The sequence below is a fragment of the Platalea leucorodia genome (genome assembly GCF_965183815.1).
Source record: "Platalea leucorodia genome assembly, chromosome: 5".
NCBI lineage: Eukaryota > Metazoa > Chordata > Aves > Pelecaniformes > Threskiornithidae > Platalea > Platalea leucorodia.
Window position 1 is genome coordinate 60118629 of NC_138827.1, and position 20438 is coordinate 60139066.

At 40.2% G+C, this 20438-nt stretch overlaps 1 protein-coding gene across 2 annotated transcripts in view; it reads right to left on the bottom strand.

Annotated features, from left to right (window-relative positions):
- Positions 1-2317: 2317 nt before the first annotated feature.
- The window catches only part of TRAF3IP1 (TRAF3 interacting protein 1), a gene marked incomplete at both ends in the record, with an annotated part of 45606 nt that continues 27485 nt past the window's right edge, over positions 2318-20438 (bottom strand). For both annotated transcript variants that reach the window (XM_082313959.1, XM_082313958.1), the window contains 7 exons: positions 2318-2483; positions 5191-5414; positions 16307-16383; positions 17237-17273; positions 17424-17544; positions 18182-18265; positions 19016-19106. In XM_082313959.1, the coding sequence (XP_082170085.1) occupies positions 2318-2483; positions 5191-5414; positions 16307-16383; positions 17237-17273; positions 17424-17544; positions 18182-18265; positions 19016-19106 (800 nt within the window). The remainder of the gene's footprint in view (positions 2484-5190; positions 5415-16306; positions 16384-17236; positions 17274-17423; positions 17545-18181; positions 18266-19015; positions 19107-20438) is intronic.

A 20438-nucleotide genomic window follows, 5' to 3' on the forward strand; every position in this document is an offset into this window, starting at 1 on the left:
CCTAGTCAGAGCGCCATCTAAGACTGCAGGAGAGGTTAGACATGTTATTAAACCCTAACACTAACCCGTTCTTGTTTAATGTGATATTTGATGCTGAAAGCATAAGAAAAGAGCTGCATAAAGATGCAAGAAGTCATCCCTAAGGTCTCCCAGGAACCAAATCAGTGCCTCCAAGCCCCAGGCATATCATATGAGCCCTAGGCTTTCCACTCCGACTCAGGAGACAGTCACTTCTAACACAAGGACAGATGAATGTATGGGTCACGTCACCACGTGAAGAGCGTGCAGCGCCCATCAGCAGGGGGAAGACAAGGAGAGGGGGTCTGGTGAAGGGAACTTCATCAAATGGAGTAGCTGAGGGAAAGGAAAAGTCATTATTTAAATCCTGTTCAACCAGGGCACAGCTGAAATCACTTCATGTCCCTGGAGAACACCTGAAACACCCTGCTACTGGTCTCCTCTTACTGCTGTCCTGCCAGCCCTGTGCTCCAGCAGTACCACGCTGGTCTTGTCTGTGGATGCAGAAGGGGTGTGGGAGAGGCACCGAGGCGGTGACAAAGGCTGAGGGACTGGCAACAAATCTCGCTGTGCTTTTAAAGGGTGGCTTCTAGCAGTGGCAGCAGAAGCACCGAGGGACCAGGGTCTCACGGGGTCAAACACCTTCTAAGCAGGGGTCTGAGCAATCCGACCAAGCCCTGTATTTTTCGATGCAAGTATTTAAAAGGAGAAGGGAGGGGGCATTCAAACTGCTCCAAAGTTATATATTGACCACGCAGGCTTTCACCATCAGTTCTGGGCTCTGAGGATTCCAGTGGACGTCCTGAACCCCTTTTCCTTCGTGTGATGAGACCCAGGATGCAGTGGACAGGCTCCAACCCTGGGTGAGAAGCAATGCACGGTAGGAGAGAGTGGCAATGCAGGGCTGGGTCACTGCAGGAGTCCTGCCTCTCTGGACCCTACCCGCAATACTGCTTCACCATTTAAGTTCATGTATTGAAATAAAAAAAATGAAGTGACAATTCAAAAGCAAAGACCTTAGTGTCATATGCTGTTAAGAACAGATCAGAATATTTCTCCTATTGCTTCACAAGTCCCCTACTTCCTCACTACACCCACCAAAACCCCATGCAGCAAAGCATCCTGCCCTTTAAAATGTCTGTATTTAACATACTAAATACTCACGCTATTTGGTGGTGATCCGTTTGGTAGGTTTTTTGAGGTCCAGATACCAGAAAAAGAAACCAAGAAGAAAAAGAAACCACCCACAGATTTGCCAATCAAAGGAGGGAACAAAAAGGATGCTAGTACTTCATACACAATCCAAACAATATGGGAGGAGAAGATGTGCTCCCACGTTACAAAAATCTTGAGAGAACAGCCTTGCAGGGGACTAAAGCCTTCTGTGCTCAGTGCAGTGTCATATAGTTGTGTCTAGGCTAATACACTTTGCAGATTTAGGAATAAGTAAAGCTGGACTCTAACGTGCCGTACACTCAAGAGGTCATTAGGAAAACAGTACAGACATCTGCAGTTAACTAAAAAAATCAGTGGAATTATTCACGTACAGAAAGTTACAGGAACATGCATTTGGGAGGAAACAGGTACTTAAATTAATCCTTTCCAAATGAACATATGCAATAAAAATGGAATTAACACCTGTGCAGATAAAATACTTCTGCTCCCTTACGTGGTGATGCTCGTATTGCATTTTCAGTTGTTTCTAATAAGATTCCTGATAGCTCTGAAAACATGACATCATCCCTGTAATGGTGCAAAGAATTGCAAGTTACACAAGGCTTTACTTCTTGATCTTGTGGCATTGTTTTGTAGATAATTTTCCCTGTTAATAACAAATAGGATTCAGGAACCTTCTGATCTGCAGGAGACTGGAACATTTTTTTAAAGGGGCAAAAGAAGTATCTAGTACCCATTTTTCATGACAACGTGTTCAAAAGTAACCTCAGTGGAAATGAGAAGAAGGAGATGTAGAGAGAAGTGGCTCAGAAACGGTGTTCAACAGGGCAGGGAGGGAAAGTGGGCTGTGAAGACCTCGTAAGTGAGTAACAGCAGTTCACATCTAAACAAACAAGTTCTTTTAATAGCTCTGCAATTTGAGCATTCAAATGAATATAATTTTATCCTGGGTAATATCAACATCTAAAGATCAACGCAATAATGGGATTTTATGTAAGTTTTAGACTTCTGGTCCCTGAACATTTTATATCTAAACAAGGCATATTTTAGTTTTCTCCGCTATTTTGTTTTTATTTGGTAGGAATGTCAGTCAGTCCCAAGGCTTTTTTTTTTCCCCCCTTCTTCACCTTCTTGAAGACAGGTTTATGCTGAGAACCATCCTCCGGATTTTTTCTTCATTCTTTAAAATATTAGCCTTTACAGCACAGATCTTGTCTTGCTGGTCTTTAATCAACTGCTCCAGTTCAGCCAGATCAGCTTTTAATGGTTCTACAGCGCTGTCTGTGATGCTGAAAGAGACACAAAGAGCGTAATGTTATCGGAAATATTATCCTGCTTTGGGTTACTTAAGCCTCCAAGAAAGTACATTCAATACTTGAAAGTTCACAAAGATTTTAAGTTGTGCCCACCCTTCCTGAAAGAAAGTTTAGAATAAGAAGCACAAAGGCAAAGCTAACAACATGGACAGAGAAGAGTATTGTTCAAGAGAGATCACCCACAATTCAACAGTAAAGTCACTTCTTGGTTAACCTAGTTTTTCTCCTAAAATCCTGATTTCTGCTAAAATTCTGCTAAAAACTGCTTTGCAGTTATTTCACCCCACACTCTGCATAAGTCAAGCACGTCTTTCATTTTACCCGGCCAAAAGCTGCAACCACCTGGCCCAGGGATGAAGCAGCACCTGACTCTGTGGGACATAACAAGGACCAGAGAAGTTGTGGATGCCCCATCTTTGGAAGTGTTCAAAGTCAGGTTGGATGGGCAAGATGTCCCTGCGCATGGCAGAAGGGTTGGACTAGATGATCTTTAAAGGTCCCTTCCAACCCAAACCATTCTATGATTTTACGGACACCCACCTTTTACAGGGGCCCCTGGGGCCAACCATGATATACATGGTAACAGCCATCCCTGTAGGCCTTACCACAAGAGCTTAAATGAGAGAACCACGTGGCAGAGAGGGACAACTACAACTGCTGTGGAGGTTGCTGGCCTGCTACCAGCTATTTCCTATGATAAACCAGCAAGACAGCAGTGAGACACCAGCAGCTGCCAGCAGCACCAAGCTACAGCAGGTAGACGTCTGAGAAGAGGCAAGGTATATGAAAACTGACCCATCACTAGCTGCTGACAAGGGCAGGCAATCCCACACTAACAGGAAATTTAATAAATCCTATGCTAATAAACCACAAGTACACTGACACATCTTAAGTGAATGGGGCTGTTTGGCTTTAAAACAAATGTGCCCCTTTCTGTAATGCTTTGCGGATCTTCAGGAACGCTGAACAGCCAGGGAAATGACAGACTGAACTAGCCTGCTGTCATTCTGAATTACCCAGCCGCTTTGAGGACTCATTAGCTAAAGTCCGCATCTCAAAATCATTTAGTTTTCCCCTCCTCTCTACCACATTAGCATAAATCACAAAAAGCATCACTAGAAATTGCACTAACATTTCCCCAATGGGATCCTTCAATTGTCTTTCACAGAAGCAAAGAAAGCAAAGACATGCATCCAAATTCGAGTACATATGGGAAGCATTGTCTTCTTCATGCCTGATACTCTAATTCTTTCCTGAAGGGTTGGACATGCCTTAGCACTACACTGATCTGATTAGGATCTCATATGAAACCTTGTCAAGTGCTGCGGCAGTCTTAGCGCGTGAAAGGCAACTGAGCGGCTCTGCTGAGGGGATGCTAGCCTGCCTGCAGTCTTGCACAAAAGAGCTGGCCATTGTAAAGCTTGGTTTGACATATATCTGCAAACAAAATCAGCTGGGCAGTTCCTTCTTCCCACTCCCTCTCTCTGTCCTGCACCAATATCAAGGAGACTGTTTTGTCCTCAGCACACTTTGCCTGGGAACTCAGGGGACATATGAGTCCAGTGAAGCACGTACAGTCACTGTGCTGGGAAACCAGACGAAGTATAAATGAGTTGTTTGGCAAAGCCAAAGTGGATCCACTGAGTAAGCATATGCCTGGAGAAAGGCCTGAGACTTGCTCCCTGTCGCTAGGTGTGGTGCAAAGGCGAATGAGTCAATGCCTCAGTTTCTCCAACCGTAAAATAAAGCCAAACACCATTTCCTTTCTCTTTGCAGGGGCGGTGCATTCTGAGGCCAACCAGAGTTTTAAAGCCTGTCAAGGTTCTGGGATAGAAGGTGCTATGTAAGTGCAAGGAATTAACATCATTACACTTTATATGTGAACCAAAGCCCTAATTCCCACTCCAGCCAGTGGACTAAGCCAGCAGCTGTAAATTTCCAACATTTAACACATTGCTACCTACCTAGATAGGACTTAGCTAGGAATACCATGCATACTTGCTTCTGCATGAATGAAGCATGTGGATTCAGGGAGCAGCAAATCTATATAGGCTGATTGTGAATCAAGAAGATCAATATCTAGCTCATGTTTAAGATCAGAGGACACACAACTGGAAGGGAAGTTCTGTTTTCAAGGAGCATAAAGACACATTGGTGAGACAAGTAAGGCCAAAGAAACTGTTTCTAGGCTTGACCTCCTTGTTTCTATTATGCATACCACCTTCACTCTCCTGGCTTTCCAATGTTGTTTTTTAACCCTGCACAGATGACAACAACTGTTATTAACACCCCTGCAGAACACACTGAATTCAATGGCACAAAGAGAGCAGGTTGTGATTTAGGAATCTACTCCTAGTCCCAATTCAAAATCTACTTTGTTTACTAAGTTCTTCCCCCATTGCTCCTTATATATTTGTGAGAAGAAGAAAACAAAACATCAAGCCCTTTCACCTCACATAAACGTTTGCTTCTCTGCTGTCATTTACATCATATGAAATTGAGCTGAAAAGACCTTAAGACTTTAGCACTTCAAAAAACAATTCAGACTGCAAAAAAAATCCCAAACCCACAAAAATGACTGATGACAAATTTTCTTTGAAAAGTGAGCAAAACTCTCCCCTCTCCTAAAAACAGAAATCTGTCTCGAGAGATAAATCAAACTTTCCCTGACCACACTCACCTTTGCTCTTTCTGTAGAGCTTCTGCATGCTGTTTGTTCTCATGCCGCCACATCTGCAACTCGTTCTTCATGGCATCCATGTCTTCTTGAATGTAATCCATGATCCTGCCAAGTGTAAGGGCACTCTGGCACAGAGTCTGAATAGAGACCTGAAACTTCTCAATTTCTTTGGCTACCAAGTCTCTCTCCTTCTTCCTAGCTGCTTCCGATACAAAGGGCTTCTCCTAATAGAAAGGATGAAGAAGGAAAGCATCAAAACTAGGAAAAGTGTTTGTTGTACATGAGGTATTGAATGAAGAATGTTTTAGAGACTTCTAACTGTGAAGTATCTGGAGAAATGTTAATGACAGTCTGCAATGAAAGAGAAGAAACGAAGCAATAGTCTAGAAGTAGATAAGCATGCCATATTTCAGTCACCACTGCTACAGAGGACAGCTACAAAACCATGCAACAGAATCAGCAATATTAAATTGCTTTTCAGATCACAAGTGAACAAAAGTAAAATTAGTATTTGATCCCATAAATGATCTCAGTGATGTTCTCATTCCCGACATGATCTTTCCCGAGCACTGGGTGTAGGGGAGGGAAACCTCCTTCACATTCAGTCATGGTTTACTTAAACCTATTTCTATATATGGAAAGGGAAATTTCTGTGGCTTAATGTGGCATCATTGAACAGAAGCTCTCAACACTTTTGTCATCAATCTTCTGTTGCCACTGGCTGCCAACGCGTTCACTCTGTAAATCACACATCCATCCATCCTCCCCCCGCGCACTCTATGGGGCAAGGCTGGACTGTCACAGTGTCACTCTAGAGCCCTGCACCAGGACGTGGAGGATTGGCATATACTCAATACTGCTGCAAGTCACAGTGCATAACGACACTGAAAAAAAGGTCATGTTAAACTCTGGAGGCAGATGATTATGAAATCTGAAAGGCAGCAATTTGGAGAAGCAGAAGCATCCCCGCTCATGATGTTACAGGCTACCGCACGTTAAATGTTCATTGGACCTGCTTGCCACAGTGTTTTGCTGCTACTTGGGAGCTACAGTAGATGCTGAAGGCCACAGCCTCCTCCTAGTTCTCTATATCAGTCCCTTCAAGATGCTTCTCTCCCTCCACTGTCTGTATCTGGATTTTCAGCTCCTAATGCTCGTCCTAATAATAGCACTTCACGCTGTACAGCTAAAATAGACAGCAGTTATTCCGTGCATTGTACTCCTGTTAACAGTGGTTGTAAAATCATGCAGGCTGCAGATGTGGCCTCAATAAACTCCACTACTCAAAAATAATTTGGTCTTGTGCACACTTCCCTCATGTGCAGCCAGCGGAGTCTCTGTGGTCAATCTCCTGAAGCCTCCTAGCTTACTGCAAGTTGAATACAGAGAAAGCATTTGCTAAAGCGGCAAAGTCACGAAGAGCAAAAGGATGCCATAAAAAGAGCAAAGTGATGCCACATTACTAACACACTGTAATAATCTTATTCCAGGAAAGCCTTCCCTGAAAACAACAATCACCATTAAAGAAAAGTCCACTGGGTTTTCTTCTCCCCCATCAAGAAAAACAACCTAATTTTTCTTTCTTTCCAAGAGCCCTACAGGTCGAATTCCCAAACCGAGTTTTTCTTTAAGACACACAAAGCTTTAAGTGAAGTTTACTTAAAGTAATTTCAGTCATTTAACGTATGCCAGAAAACTAGAAAGGTCTTTCTCTACCACCCCAACCACAGGATCAACCAATTCCTAAGCACAGTTCCTAGCGGCTATATAAACAGAGGTGGCAGTGTGCTTCTCTCTCATGCTGGGACACCAAATCTACCACGCTGTCCCCTCCTGCCCTCCTACCCAATTGGCCTGTCTTCCTGTGTGAGCTGTGGACTGTTTGTTCAGCTGTGTTTGGAGGCAGCAGGGACTACAGCCAAACACATTTCAGCAGCCCTTGGCTTACTGACGAACTCAGATATATATATAGATAGATAGAGAGATATATATATTAGAAAAATACTTCTAAAGATTTGAAGGCTAAGATTTACTTATGTCTGATGCTTGTGTTTTACCACACACGCGGCACATTAAAACTGTGGGACTTCTGAGTTTACTGCAATTTTATAATGTTAAAGTTGTTTAATTAGGAACTGGGCTGAAGTGACAAATGCTGCTGAACTTGTGACCTTTGCTTCCTAAGTCAATTCGTGAGTGCTGGCTAAACTGTTAAAAATAACACTCATCTTAATTCTTTCTCACTCGACCCGTACCTCTCTCACAGAAGCAGGTGTTTCATTATACTACATTACATAAAACACGTTATTTAGATACTTTCTGGAGCCATCCATGTGTTTGCTATCCTTTACGACGCAAAGATGAAAGCGCTGCTTCTTGACCCGTTTTGTCCCCCGAGAGCTGGTGAGCACCCCCATTCCTAGCACAGCTGCTTAGGGTTGAGCAGATCTTCTCCCCTGGGTCTCCTCCTTGGCCAACCTCTGAGCACAATGGCCAACGGTGTTGCCATCAGTGTCATCCAGCTTCTCTCCCTGTTGATCTTGCAGATCCCCAGAGAAGAGAGCTTTTGCCCGAGTACCCCAGAAGGCACAGATCACAGGACTGGGTCCTGCACACCAGCCATTTACTAGGGCTCAGCACACATCTCAGGCTGACAAGAGTTTCTCTCCTGGAAATACTTTTTCGCCCTGCTGCCTTGCTGCAGCTAGTAAAGATGTATGAACAGATCTGCACTCTCAGTGTTTCAAACCCCTTTGCTCTCTATTGTAACTCTGTTTTCCTAGTCCTTGCTCCATGTTGTGCTCCACCAAAGCCATAGGAAAGGCTTAATCCATGGCACCATACTTTCCACATGTAATTGGGAAGTTACCTATAAAGACAATCACCTTCACTTCAGCAGCAGAGCAGAGTTGTATCAGATCCAACAGCTTCCCAGGAAGAAGTCCCATTGCTCTGTTTTTCCTCTCCTCCTATGTGCACCAAATCCTTACCACTTCCCCCCCCACCATCCATTATAAGAAGCCACAGCCAAGAGAGAAGAAATTTGTTTCAAATACAATTATCTCAGTAGCAAGAAGACTCAGCCAGTCCATTATCTGAGGATATAGTTGGGTGTGTGAAAACCTGAAGAGTGCTTCATTTTTATTTTCCAAATGCTGAGTTCTATGTTTTACATTCCTGTAATGCTGGCGTGACCTCCCTGATACCTTGACAGTCCAAGCAGCCACACTTATCAACACCAGCAAGTATGGTATAAAAATAAAAAATAAAAAAGAAGTGAAAATCCCACAATTCAGTAAACAAGCAAACCAGAATTGTATACTTTAAAACATAGATCCAGCTAACAATTTGAAATATTCCATGGTAAAATACACAGCTGCTTCAAAAGCTCAAGTGGAAATAAAGCACCATGGAATATTTTCTATTAATCAGGAAGATGCCCTTAAAGTGTATTAGTAAATATCCAAAAGTAATTTAAGTGTCCCTGTAACTCCAGCATACTCTTTGTGTAGTTCAATTCTTCAAAACTGACATAAAAAGGACAAAATATTATCCCATCCAAAGTCATTTCAAGTACTGAAACATACTACCACTAAAAATCTATTAAATAGTATTTAGACTTAAACAGGTACATCAACAGCCTTGTTAAAAAACCCCGTGTCTTTGAAACACATACTATATATCTAAGTGGTGTAAGAACATGCAAGAGTTTTTTAGTATATCTCTCTTTAAAAGAGAAGCACTTAAATTTCAAGCTCTCAAGAAAAATTTCCCAACACCTGAAGGTGCAGTAGCTCAGCTGGCACATTGCTGTCCCTCCTCACATGAGCTCAAAAATAACCATCAATCCTTTCTTTCATTTCACTAACACTTGTCCTACCAAGATGCCATGTTACATTTCCTGCAGTCTACAGAATGCTGAGCTCAGGACAGAGAATTATCACCATGAAGCACTCAAGCTTTGCCAGCTATTGCTGATTATAAGTAATTAAGGTGGGGGAGGGAAGCATACTGTCTGTTCTCAGTCTCATAGTTACAGTTATGGGTTAAAACCTACGTGGGACACTCTTCTAAATCACTAAGAATTATGGCAGATGCCTTATTACAACAGGCAACATGGGTGGTAAGACTCCTGAATGCCACCTTTACTCATTTTGCACAAACATGTAACTGGATATATTCAGTTTTAAGAAAAATGCCAGAATCAGAATTGTTCCAGTCTATTTAATTAGGCCATACACCTCAATGAACTCTCCTTTCACAAAAGCCCAAGAATCAATAAATTATCCTCATATAAAAGCCTATATCGCTTCTGTAGGCCCAACAGGCTTCCTTTCCTTCGTGTTTTTCATAAGGCACCAAGATAAATGTTTATTTTGGATTCCTGGGAAAAAGTCTGCCTTTCCCATTACCTCAATGTGAACAGAACACAACGTGGACTCGGATGCAGGGACCTGAGAAATTAAAAAACAGGAATTTTCTTTTTCTTCAATGAAAGGGAAATTATCAACAGGGCTCCAGAACCCACCAGAATTTACTTGTGTTTAATTTACCCTCACTAAAGCAATCAGTATAAATATTGCAGCGTGCACAGCTACATAAAATGGATTATTCACAAGACATCCATTTCCGATAGCTGGGCTGTTGGGGGCATTTGAAGTGCCTGACATCTACTAAGCTAAAGAGGTGATATTTTTTTCCCCACTGTTAGAAAAGTTTATTTCTAGAAACAGTATTTGCTTACTTTTATATAGCTTCTCCTTTGTTTCCATTTTTTAAATTAACAATTTTTAAATATGAATCAAATTAGAACAAACATCCATCAAGCACTTAATAGTTTCTACAGCCTCTTTTAACTATTGTATTATGTCCCATTATGAAAACAGACCCAAGTAATCATAGTTTTATTGAGCTATACCATTTCCCCCCTACCTCTTTCTATAGGACAGGACAAACTTCATTTTGGACAAGTAATTTTGATACATTCAATGCAAAAACAACAAGGTGGGTTTTTTTATTGTACAAAATGTTTTTTGATCATAAAGGGTGTTTTCTTTTCCTGGTTTTTACAGAGTCTGCATTTTAAGTAGATTGTAACTATCCACTAGGGATCACCATAAGAAACTCTTTCACAGAAACACAGGCAAAACAGTAAATGTTAAATCATTTCGAATGAACAGGATGCTTTTTCTGCTTATGCCAGGTACCGAGTTCAGTAACAGGCCACAGAATCAGAGACACAATGTTCTTTACCATTAGATGTCCCAGAGTTAGTCTGACCTGTTTCTGAGTTGGAAGGCACCAGAAGAAAATAAAAGGACAACTCTTTAAAAGGGGCTTTTTCCCTTTTTTTTTTTTGGGGGGGTGGGTGGGTGGTGGTGGTTTTTTACCCCCAGTTCACATTTGATACCTCTAAAAAGAGCTGGACTTTTCAGATGTACATAAACACCCCCTCTCAGCCCCCAGAGCGAGTCTGCCTTACTTCACATTCAGTCGTGTTGGGGAGAAGTCAGTTCCTCATGTACTTGGTGCAGTATCCAGCACGCTAAGCAGAATCCTATGAGTCTGACCACACGCATGCCAAGAGACAACTCTAGCGGTAATTAACGATAGCAGATAGTATTAATTCAACCATAATGGCATATTGGGTGCCAGTCCTGCCCAGCTTTCCTTTTCTGCTCACACTGCTGAAACTCTGGGTCCATGACCTCCTTCTCTTGAAACAGCAGCCTCTTCCCTGTTCAAAAAGAATTTGCAATAGACATGTTCTTTGTGTTAACCAACTGCTTTCACACCAGTCTATGCCCCAGAAGAATATCCCAGCCAAATCCATTGATAAGCTTCTTGAAATATGTGAAAGTCACCTGTACTGTGTCCTACAACACACTGCTGCTACACAGCTGATGCACTGCCTCCTCTCCTAGAGATGGAAATCACAGCTGTCTCACTGCACTTTTATATATCCTTTCTGTTTAAAATATCCATCTGCTGTCTTATGTTGTATTTATGCTGTACCCACAGGAGAGAACATTTTGTGTTTTTGTGTGCAAAGGCCACAGCAAAGGAGCCATCATACCAGGAATATCACAAGAGTGACACAAATTCTGTTCCTGTGTTCACAGCTTGTAACACAATTACTTGGGGACCACAGTTTTTTTTTTCTGAGAGTTGGTAGTAGTGTAACAAGGACACTCAAGCATACGCTCACTCCATTTAAGCTCCTATGGTGCTTGTCCATAACCAGACTGCTGGGTATAGTTCTTATGTTTTAGGAAATGCATGTTTGCACCAAAAAATTCTCACTGCAGCTTTACTCCGATCACTGCGTTAACGTCACATCATCATGAACAGAGCTGTCACACAAAGATGAAAGCCCTTCTGCAGGTAACTCCTCTTAAATTTTACTGTCAGCATTTCTTATGACATATTAAGCTGGCAGGATGCTGAGAAGCTGTGGTCTTGAATGGTGAGCCTCTTCAAAATACTTAAATGGTGGGGCATATAAATACATCTGGTTAACATGACACGTTACTAATTGCACTGACTGGAGGGGACGCCCAGTGTTGTGCAGCTGATGGATTAATGTAAAAATCAATGACCTGAAGAACTTTAAACAAACAGAATCAGCAATGATTGTATTTGTTCTAAGCTTAGAAGTACATACTTAATTTATCACATTTGTAATTAAAGTTAATATTATCCAGGTGCTAAGCTATTTAATATCACTTGTTCCTAGCACAAACCTCAAAGCTGTTTCTTTTCTGAAGCTTGTGAACTGTATTTGGTAGTGCAAAGATGGGAATTCTGTGATCCCACTTGCTTAAACTATTTAATAACCTGCCTACATTTTCCACACATCAAATAAATGAAGTGGAACACAAAATGTAACATCTGTTTCTTCCTCTGCTTAACATTAGAGGGTTAGATTCTAAACAAATACATTTAGGAAGTCTTTTTAGGAATTTGTTAGGCTGAACACAGCTAATCAAGGCAGCAAAAATCTTGTGTATTTCCAGAATGACCTCTTTGTTTGACCTGAAAATTGTGTATATTATTTTAAGTTTCTGCACATGCAAAACCTAGATGATTAAAGTCCCAGTCTTCTTTTCTTTCCTCTTCTTTTTCTTTATTAAAACTTCTTAAAAAGCAAATGCATGTTTGGGAAATGCAGCACATAAAAGGTTTCAGAGGAATGCTTTTAATGCAAATAAATGCTCCTCAGTAATCAGCAGTTAGAAGTAAAGGTGTGAAACATGCCCAAGAGTGCACCAGTGTAACATTTGGATTAAGTATTAATTCACCAACCTCACCTAATTTCTAGTTGATTAATCCACAATAAATCAGGTAGATCCATTGATCATTTTTTTGCTGAATATTGGACTTAATAAAGTATTAGCCAAACGTTCCAGCACTCAGACTACAAACATATTTTTTTCTCCCTTCATTTTCCCAATTGGCAGAAGAACAAGGCTTTAAACACTAATGAATATAACTGGAAAAATATTTCATTTATTTTGTATGTATTGAATAGTTTAACAAAACGAGGGAAGATGAACATTCTTACTGACAGACACAAGGAAAACCTTCATTTCATCAGACGTAATTTCCCAAAGCAAGTATTCTTTCAAATTTTCACTGGACTTTTGGTTACCTTACTCCAAAATACAGAAGTACAATTACATTTTACTCTCCACTGCGTAATACATTTTGGAATACAGTTGCATACTGATGTAGAAGATATTTCTTCTGGAGAGTTTGATGGAAAACAAATTAAATAGAAGAGCTGACAGTCTGGGGAGAAATGGTCAAATCCCAGACTGATGCTGCTTCCCAGCAGACTGCAGAGCTAGACCTGGCACAAAACCTACGACCATTTGAACACAGCACACTGGCCAGACTTCATTGACCCATTCTCGCAGTCCCATCAACATAACAGGACGTGGTTCCACTTGCCTGCCTAGACCACTTGGCAGGAATAAACCACTTGAAACTCTTCCTTCTTTTTAATTACTTTTGCTGCCTCTCTCCAAAAAGATTCCACAGACCAGTAACTATTCCTCCCAAAATTGCTGGTCTGCAGTCTCGCAAGAATAAATCTTGCTACTGCCTTCCTCATGATGTTCGGAACATCCCTCAGACGTGAGACATGCTCATGATGCTAGTGCCACACGAGCATGCAAGACCCCCACCTGCTAACCTCTGCATATCTGGTCCCTGAAATGTTCCCAGAGGCAACGCCACGTTGGAAATGTATTTTTCACTTTTACTGTCTCCTGCGTCACAGTGTCTCTGTCCTCTAAAATAAATTCCCAGGATTCAGTAATGTCTCCAGCTCATGTTTTCTGAACTACATCTCTTAAGTCCCAGTCACTAACTCTGAGCATTTTTAATCATCTTTTCCATTGATTTTTTCATCTGCTGTCAGGAAAACTACACTACTCCTCTCTGGATCACAATGACTTCAACAACATAATTTGAAAAGCAGTAGCAGCAAAGAAACCTAGTGCAGTAGCAGCCAGCTGCTTGGATATGAGATCAGATGATATTCCAGCAGCTTAGCGTTGTATGCAAGTTTTCACATGATGGACTAGGAAGTCAGCACGTTTTTTTCCAGAATTAGTTGTCTATTATCAGCACTGCTAACACAGATCAGTGCTTCAAAAGATGCAACAAAAGACAAACAAGGACTGAATGAATGTTTTAGAGACTGAAAACGGGCAATGGGACTAAATGGTTATTGTAGAAGGACACAATTGTTCACGTGCATTTAAAAAAAAAATCTAAGGGGTTAAAAGAGAATCGTTTTAGTTAGTTACTCTTATTCAGAAAAAAAACCCAGAAAATTTAGCACAAACACCAGAGGAAGCTTCCTGAGCATGAAATCCATGCACTTTTGTAAACCCTCCCCCATTGTCCCTCTCTACGTCCAGTGCTTAAGTCGACAGGACACAAGACCAAACAGTACAGCCTACAGCACAATTATGTACTGTCAGAAGACATTATTAAATGAACTACTGCCAAAACTTAGTCTCGAGACTGATGATTCAACAGCACCACCTAGTTATAAAACCAGGAACAGGAACAGCTGTATCTCTTGTTCTTGCAAGTGCCAGCTCAATATGCACTCCAGTAACGAGCTTTAGAGCTACTGCGTAAACAGAGCAATATCAACTTTTACCCCTTCTTTTCTCCAAACAGTTATATAAAGACAGAACTTATTCAAGCAGGCAAATTTTCACATCAGACATATTCATTAGAAATAGCCAACAGTGTTTCAATTATCAGTACACAGACGCTACAAGCTGCACATTTATAATAAATGGTATGTGATTCAGCAACTTGGATAAAGCTTTAACTACTCCTAACAGGTTATGAGCAGGAAACTAAAGGTGTTTTCCTGTTTTAAGGAGGATTAACTTTCTTCATTAACCTCAGCCCTTGCAATACATGAAAGGAATTTTCTTCCAGCCAAGCGGGCCTGGATCTCAGACAGCCCCAAACTTCAGATCGGAAGATACTCCCCCAAGGGTCTGATCTGCCTTCCCAACTTTCTCAACTTGCTAGGGAAGAAATGAAAAGGCTGGTCTGTGTGGCAGCATAGCCCATTACCACTGGACACAAAAGCATATGGGAGTATCTCTGTTTAAGAGGAGAGAATTGTTGATTTTACCCTCCCAAAATTCCAATCCTAAAAGTTAACACTGTGTCACTTTTGCTGCAGATTGTACAGGTGATTATAAAGTTATAAAGGTTCTAGATAAGACCAGGTTTTTAAAACAGTCTACTGTCTACCATGGTTTTAGTAATTTTTTAGACATTTTTTTTTCTGCTGTACACTTTGCTCATAACCTATCATAGTATCATTACTCATTGCCAAATTACTATAGCTGATAAAGCCAAAAGAGGCAGTCAAGTGGTCAAGACTTCAAAAGTCACTACTGATTGCAGACAGCTATTTGAAAGAGCTTGATGCTCTGTGAAAAGCTGGACCCTTAAGGCCTGAGTTGCAGCATCTTAAAATGGTATGCCAAACTATAGATCATTCCTGAAAAGTAATAGGTAGTAAAAACCTACAATACTGAACTAACATTAAAAAAAAATGAGAAGATGTGATTGGAATTGAAGATTTAAGAGTTCATGAAAAGCACTCGCCTTTCCAAAACATTACATACCTGTCTGTATTTTTATAACAGCACTCTGCACTGCATTCCTCAGTGCCTCCTCACCAGCACATCAAACTAGATCAGTGATTTAGAAACTTTCCAAAGGGCCAATGGATCAGAAAAGTCCATCTAAATGCTCTGCCTTTTGCTGCTTCTTGTAAAATGAGCTTTGCAAGGCTGAAAAAGCAAGAGCTCTTCAGTTTTAACAGGAAGACACTGAAATCACAGAGGTTCAGGTTTTTGCTTTTGGTTTGTGATCACTGCTAGACCCTTTCTAGACCCTTTATAAGCTATCAAAACAAAAAAAAACCCCACCGACAAAAAAAAAAAAGCAACAACAAAAACGACTTTCCCTTTTCCCAACTACTGATTACGGAAAAAATCAAATCAAATCAAATCAAATCAAATCAAATCACTTCATAGATTCAGACCTGAATGCCGGGGTATGCTAGGACATTACTAGGCAAACATTTGGTGATAGGAAAATGCTTTATATGGTTAACTGCATCAGAGATCCCATTTTTTTTTAGACAATTATAATGATTGCTCAGCAATAGGATACTGCTCTTCAAATGCCCAGAGGACAGCTAAGATTGAAACAATAACGGTGCAGCTGTACAAATGCACAGTGTGCCCTACTACATCTAGGGCAAGGCTGAAATCAGCAGACTTTGTTCTGGAAAACAAAAGAATAGGCTAAAGAAGGCTCCCTGAAAAATTGTACTGAAATACTGAAAAAAAACCCCAAACCACAAAAATTAAAAGGTGAGAAAGAGAGAGCACTACACAGACAAGGTAACAATATCTGACAGACTAATAGAGAAAAAAAGCAGCATAACACATCAAGAAGGAAAGCTTGATCATAAATGGGAAAAACACATTTAAGGCAGAGAAAAAGGTCACAATGACAGTATTTAGTATTCACAGTTCTTTGAAGACCATTACCATCTTACCCTCTCTGTCGTCTTTGATGATTTCTGTGATGCCTCATAATCTTTCTTTGTTTCTAGGATTCTTTTTACAAGCCCACCTGTTGAAAAATCAGTATATTTCGCAGCATTGTTGGCACTAAAATGTTATTTGAAACATTCAGATAATAAAATCAAATCCAACTCCTTAATTTTTTTTTATTAAAACAATTTTTAGAACAACATGAACAGCATTCTATCATGTATTTTAATTACTGAGATACAAGGTATTTGTTATTTGATCTATTTTCTCCAGTGTCCTCTAAATCAAACTGTATCATCAGTATCATTTACTGAATGACTCTTAGTACAGAACCAAATCCTTAAGCTGTATTAACACAAAGGCTTTTCCTTTGCACCCCTCTTTTGGAAGAATTCAAGAACTGCACATGATAGGTACACAGATAGATACATATTTTCCTTTGCTAGGAATTTTTGGATGCAGATAAGTATATCTGCCTAAATCACATCCAGTGTAACCATAATGTAAGCCCCTGAATCAGAGATCTGAGATTATGAGTAAGCATAAACATTGTTAAGAACCAGTCCACCAATTTTCCTAAAAGCTTTTCTATAACTTGCCTTGAACAGCCAATACCATCTCGTATCTCAGAGCTGGCAAGCTGTACCTGACACTCAAAGAAACATTAATTTATGACTTTTATGCAGAATTTTAAATCCTGCTGACATTAAAAATGTATAGAAAATCTGTACTTAACATCAGTTGCAAATCCAGCTGCTCAACTAAACAAGACTGCATTTGATAAATAATTTCTGTTTTTCTTCCAGAAGTTGCAAGCTCCTACCCTCAGGAGATATTTTGCTGCTTTATTCAGCATTTTAAGTGTTCCGCATTTGGTTTAAACCGGTGGTTTTATTCTACATATGCATAAATATATGTAAAAGCAAACATACCATGCTTTTCATCCTCAACCAGCTCCACTTCTGGCTCCTACACATGCAGGAAGAAAGCTTTAGTTGCAATAAGTTGGCATTGCTATAATATACAACTATTCAAAAGTATTCAGCTAGAAGATACTTAAACAAGTAAGTTACAAACAAAGTATTGAAAAAGGTTCTATAATTTGCAACATGAACAGACCATTTCCATCTCTGGCATTTCTGGCAGTGGCAGTGATGCCTCCACCACAAACTGGTCATCATCATCATCAGAAGTCTGCTGGTCTATGATCACATTTGAGACCATTTTACCACTACCACTCCTGAAAGAGACACAATGAAAACGAAAAACTATTAAGATCTGTCCAAACCTATTAAGATCTATCCAGAATAGAAGAGACAGCAGTTCCCTCTCTTCCCTCCATAAAATAAAGCAGCACCAGTTAAAAGCACATCAAATTCTGTCATTTCCATTCACTGCCCAACTCTGAAAACAGTTAACCATCCTTTTCTTGCAAAAGGACGTATATTTTCCTTCTAAACCCACTACTTCAGTGACTGGCACTTATCAGAGATCAATTAAGCCATTTTGTCTGTAGTTTCAAATGGCTCTTTCAGCCTTTTTTGCTGAAAAAACCACTGCATGTTTTACAGATTGCTTCTAGTGGTAGTTTAAATTAATGTTCTAGGGTTATCTGTTTCAGAGTTCCCAAAGGCAAAAAAATTAAATCTTATTTTTGAACTTCCAGATGTGACTACCAACCATAACTTTTAGATAATGCACTGGATTTGCAGAAACAATAAAACAAATAAAGCAGGCTTGGATTTTCCAGTCTGAGTCAATGAGCAGCGGGATGATCCATCCTAAAGCTGTTGAGCAGCAGGTGAGGCACAGAAGATGTGAGAATACTGTGGCACAAGAGCTAGAAACATCTGCTCTGCATCTCCCACATTCCTTACCTTTCTGGAAGTAAGACCTCTGTGCTTTCTTGACGTTTTACTCGGGGCGGTGCTGGTCTTGCACTGCTAGGACGGGGAATGCGTCTGCAATAACAAAGAGGCTTTTTCATTTACACTATAAAAGGAAGCCTCACATGTCCTCCAAAGGAACAGACATGTACACACACGTGAGCTGAGTAAATTAGCCAATGCATAACAACACTGAAAACATCCCCAGTGTACAATCCAATATCGCAATACTTGCTATCGTAGTAGGAGTCTAGGAAAATCTAGAAAATGTGTCCTAAAACAAAAAACTATGATTCTGTGTAAAACCACCTCTCGCGTTGTCTCACTAAAAAACAACCTGTATACAACACCGTTATTTACGATTAACAACAAATTTAGCATTAACAACACACACTGCAACGTAAATAGAAAAAAAAAAATTCACAAGTGATGCAATTCCACAAGCCTTTGCTGGGCAAAGAAAAAGTAAATTGGCATTTAAAAGGCAAGTTCATCTTATCCGTAAAACCATGCTTATGAAAGTCATGTATGTAATGCAATGTTGTTCTCATTAGACTCTCCATACATCCCTCATATTTTAATAACATTATATTGAAGCACTTCATGGATTAAGAAAATAAGTCCAAAACACTTCACAATGTTAAAGTTTTCTTTATAGAAGGACATGAAAGTGAATAAAGGGAACCATACGTGGGATAATATTTATTATTTGGTACCACTTGCAGAAACATACTGCTCCAAGTTTCATTGCTGTTTTCAAATGGACTGTATTGCCTCCAGACACATCATAGTTTGATTCAAACCGAATAAAGGATAGAAACAAACCTTTGAATGGGGTGAGGTGGAAGATCATTAGGTACTTCACCATTTTCAGATACTGCAGGCTTTTCAGGAGGCACGTTCTCTGCTTCTCCTTCTATTAAATGAAACAAACATACAATTTTGGCTTAGCTGGCAATGCAAATCTAACTTTTCTTACAACAGTATTTTGAATCTTATCAGCACTATACTTGAATGTGTGCTCACGAAATACATCACATGACAAAACTTGTTAAATTCGAAATAAAATTCTATAAGCTTATATAAAAGTTAAATATCTTGTGAACTTCCAGTTTTTAAACATCTCAGAACATTCACAATTCAAAAGGGACACTGAAAAAACATTTAAACTTTCTTCATTTTTTTATTTGTTTCTTAATATTGTGAAATTCCCTCATCGGTGAAAATGACATCATCTCACTCAAGTCTTCCACAGTTGCATGGTAACATTTGCAATATTTCAAGTTGCTCATTATACAAAATCATAAGAGGAAAAAACGCATTAAAAAAACCCTATATTCTCTATGCTGTTGTTTTGTTTTTGTTTTTTTTTTTTAATCTTTCTTTTGTTTACTTTAACTTCTTATTTTTCTCTACTGGTATTCTTAGTTGACCCAGATTTGAGCAGGGGCTTGGACTGTCTGACCTCCATCTGTCTGTCCCTTTCAACATCAAGGATTCTATGATTTGAGGATGAGGGCTTCTTCTGTAATCCCACCATAGTTATGTTCTCCATAGGGTTGACTCCACTTGCAATTTAAATCAGACAGAACCAGTTTTACTGCTCCTTCCCAGTTGACAGGTTTCCCACTGTTGTGGCTTAACCCCAGTCGGCAACTAAGCACCACACAGACACTTGCTCACTCTCCCCCGCGCAGTAGGATGGGGGAGAGAATCGGAAAAAAAAGTAAAACCCGTGGGTTGAGATAAAGACAGTTTAATAGGACAGCAGAGGAAGAAATAATAATAATAATAATAATAATAATAGTAGTAGTAGTAGTAGTAGTAGTAGTAGTAGTAGTAGTAGTACTAGCAGCAGCAGCAGCAGAATATACAAAACAAGTGATGCACAATGCAATTGCTCGCTACCCACTGACCAATGCTCAGCCTATTCCTGAGCAGCAATCGCTGCCCCTGGCCAGCTCCCCCCAGTTCATATACTGAGCATGATGTCATATGGCATGGAGTAGCCCTTTGGCCAGTCTGGGTCAGCTGTCCTGGCTGTGCCCCCTCCCAACTTCTTCTGCCCCTGGCAGAGCATGGGAAGCCAGAAAGTCCTTGACTAGTGTAAGCACTACTTAGTAGCAACTAAAACATCAGTGTGTTAATCAACATTGTTCTCATCCTAAATCCAAAACACAGCACTATACCAGCTACTAGGAAGGAAATTAACTCTACCCCAGCCAAAACCTGGACACCCACCAAGTTA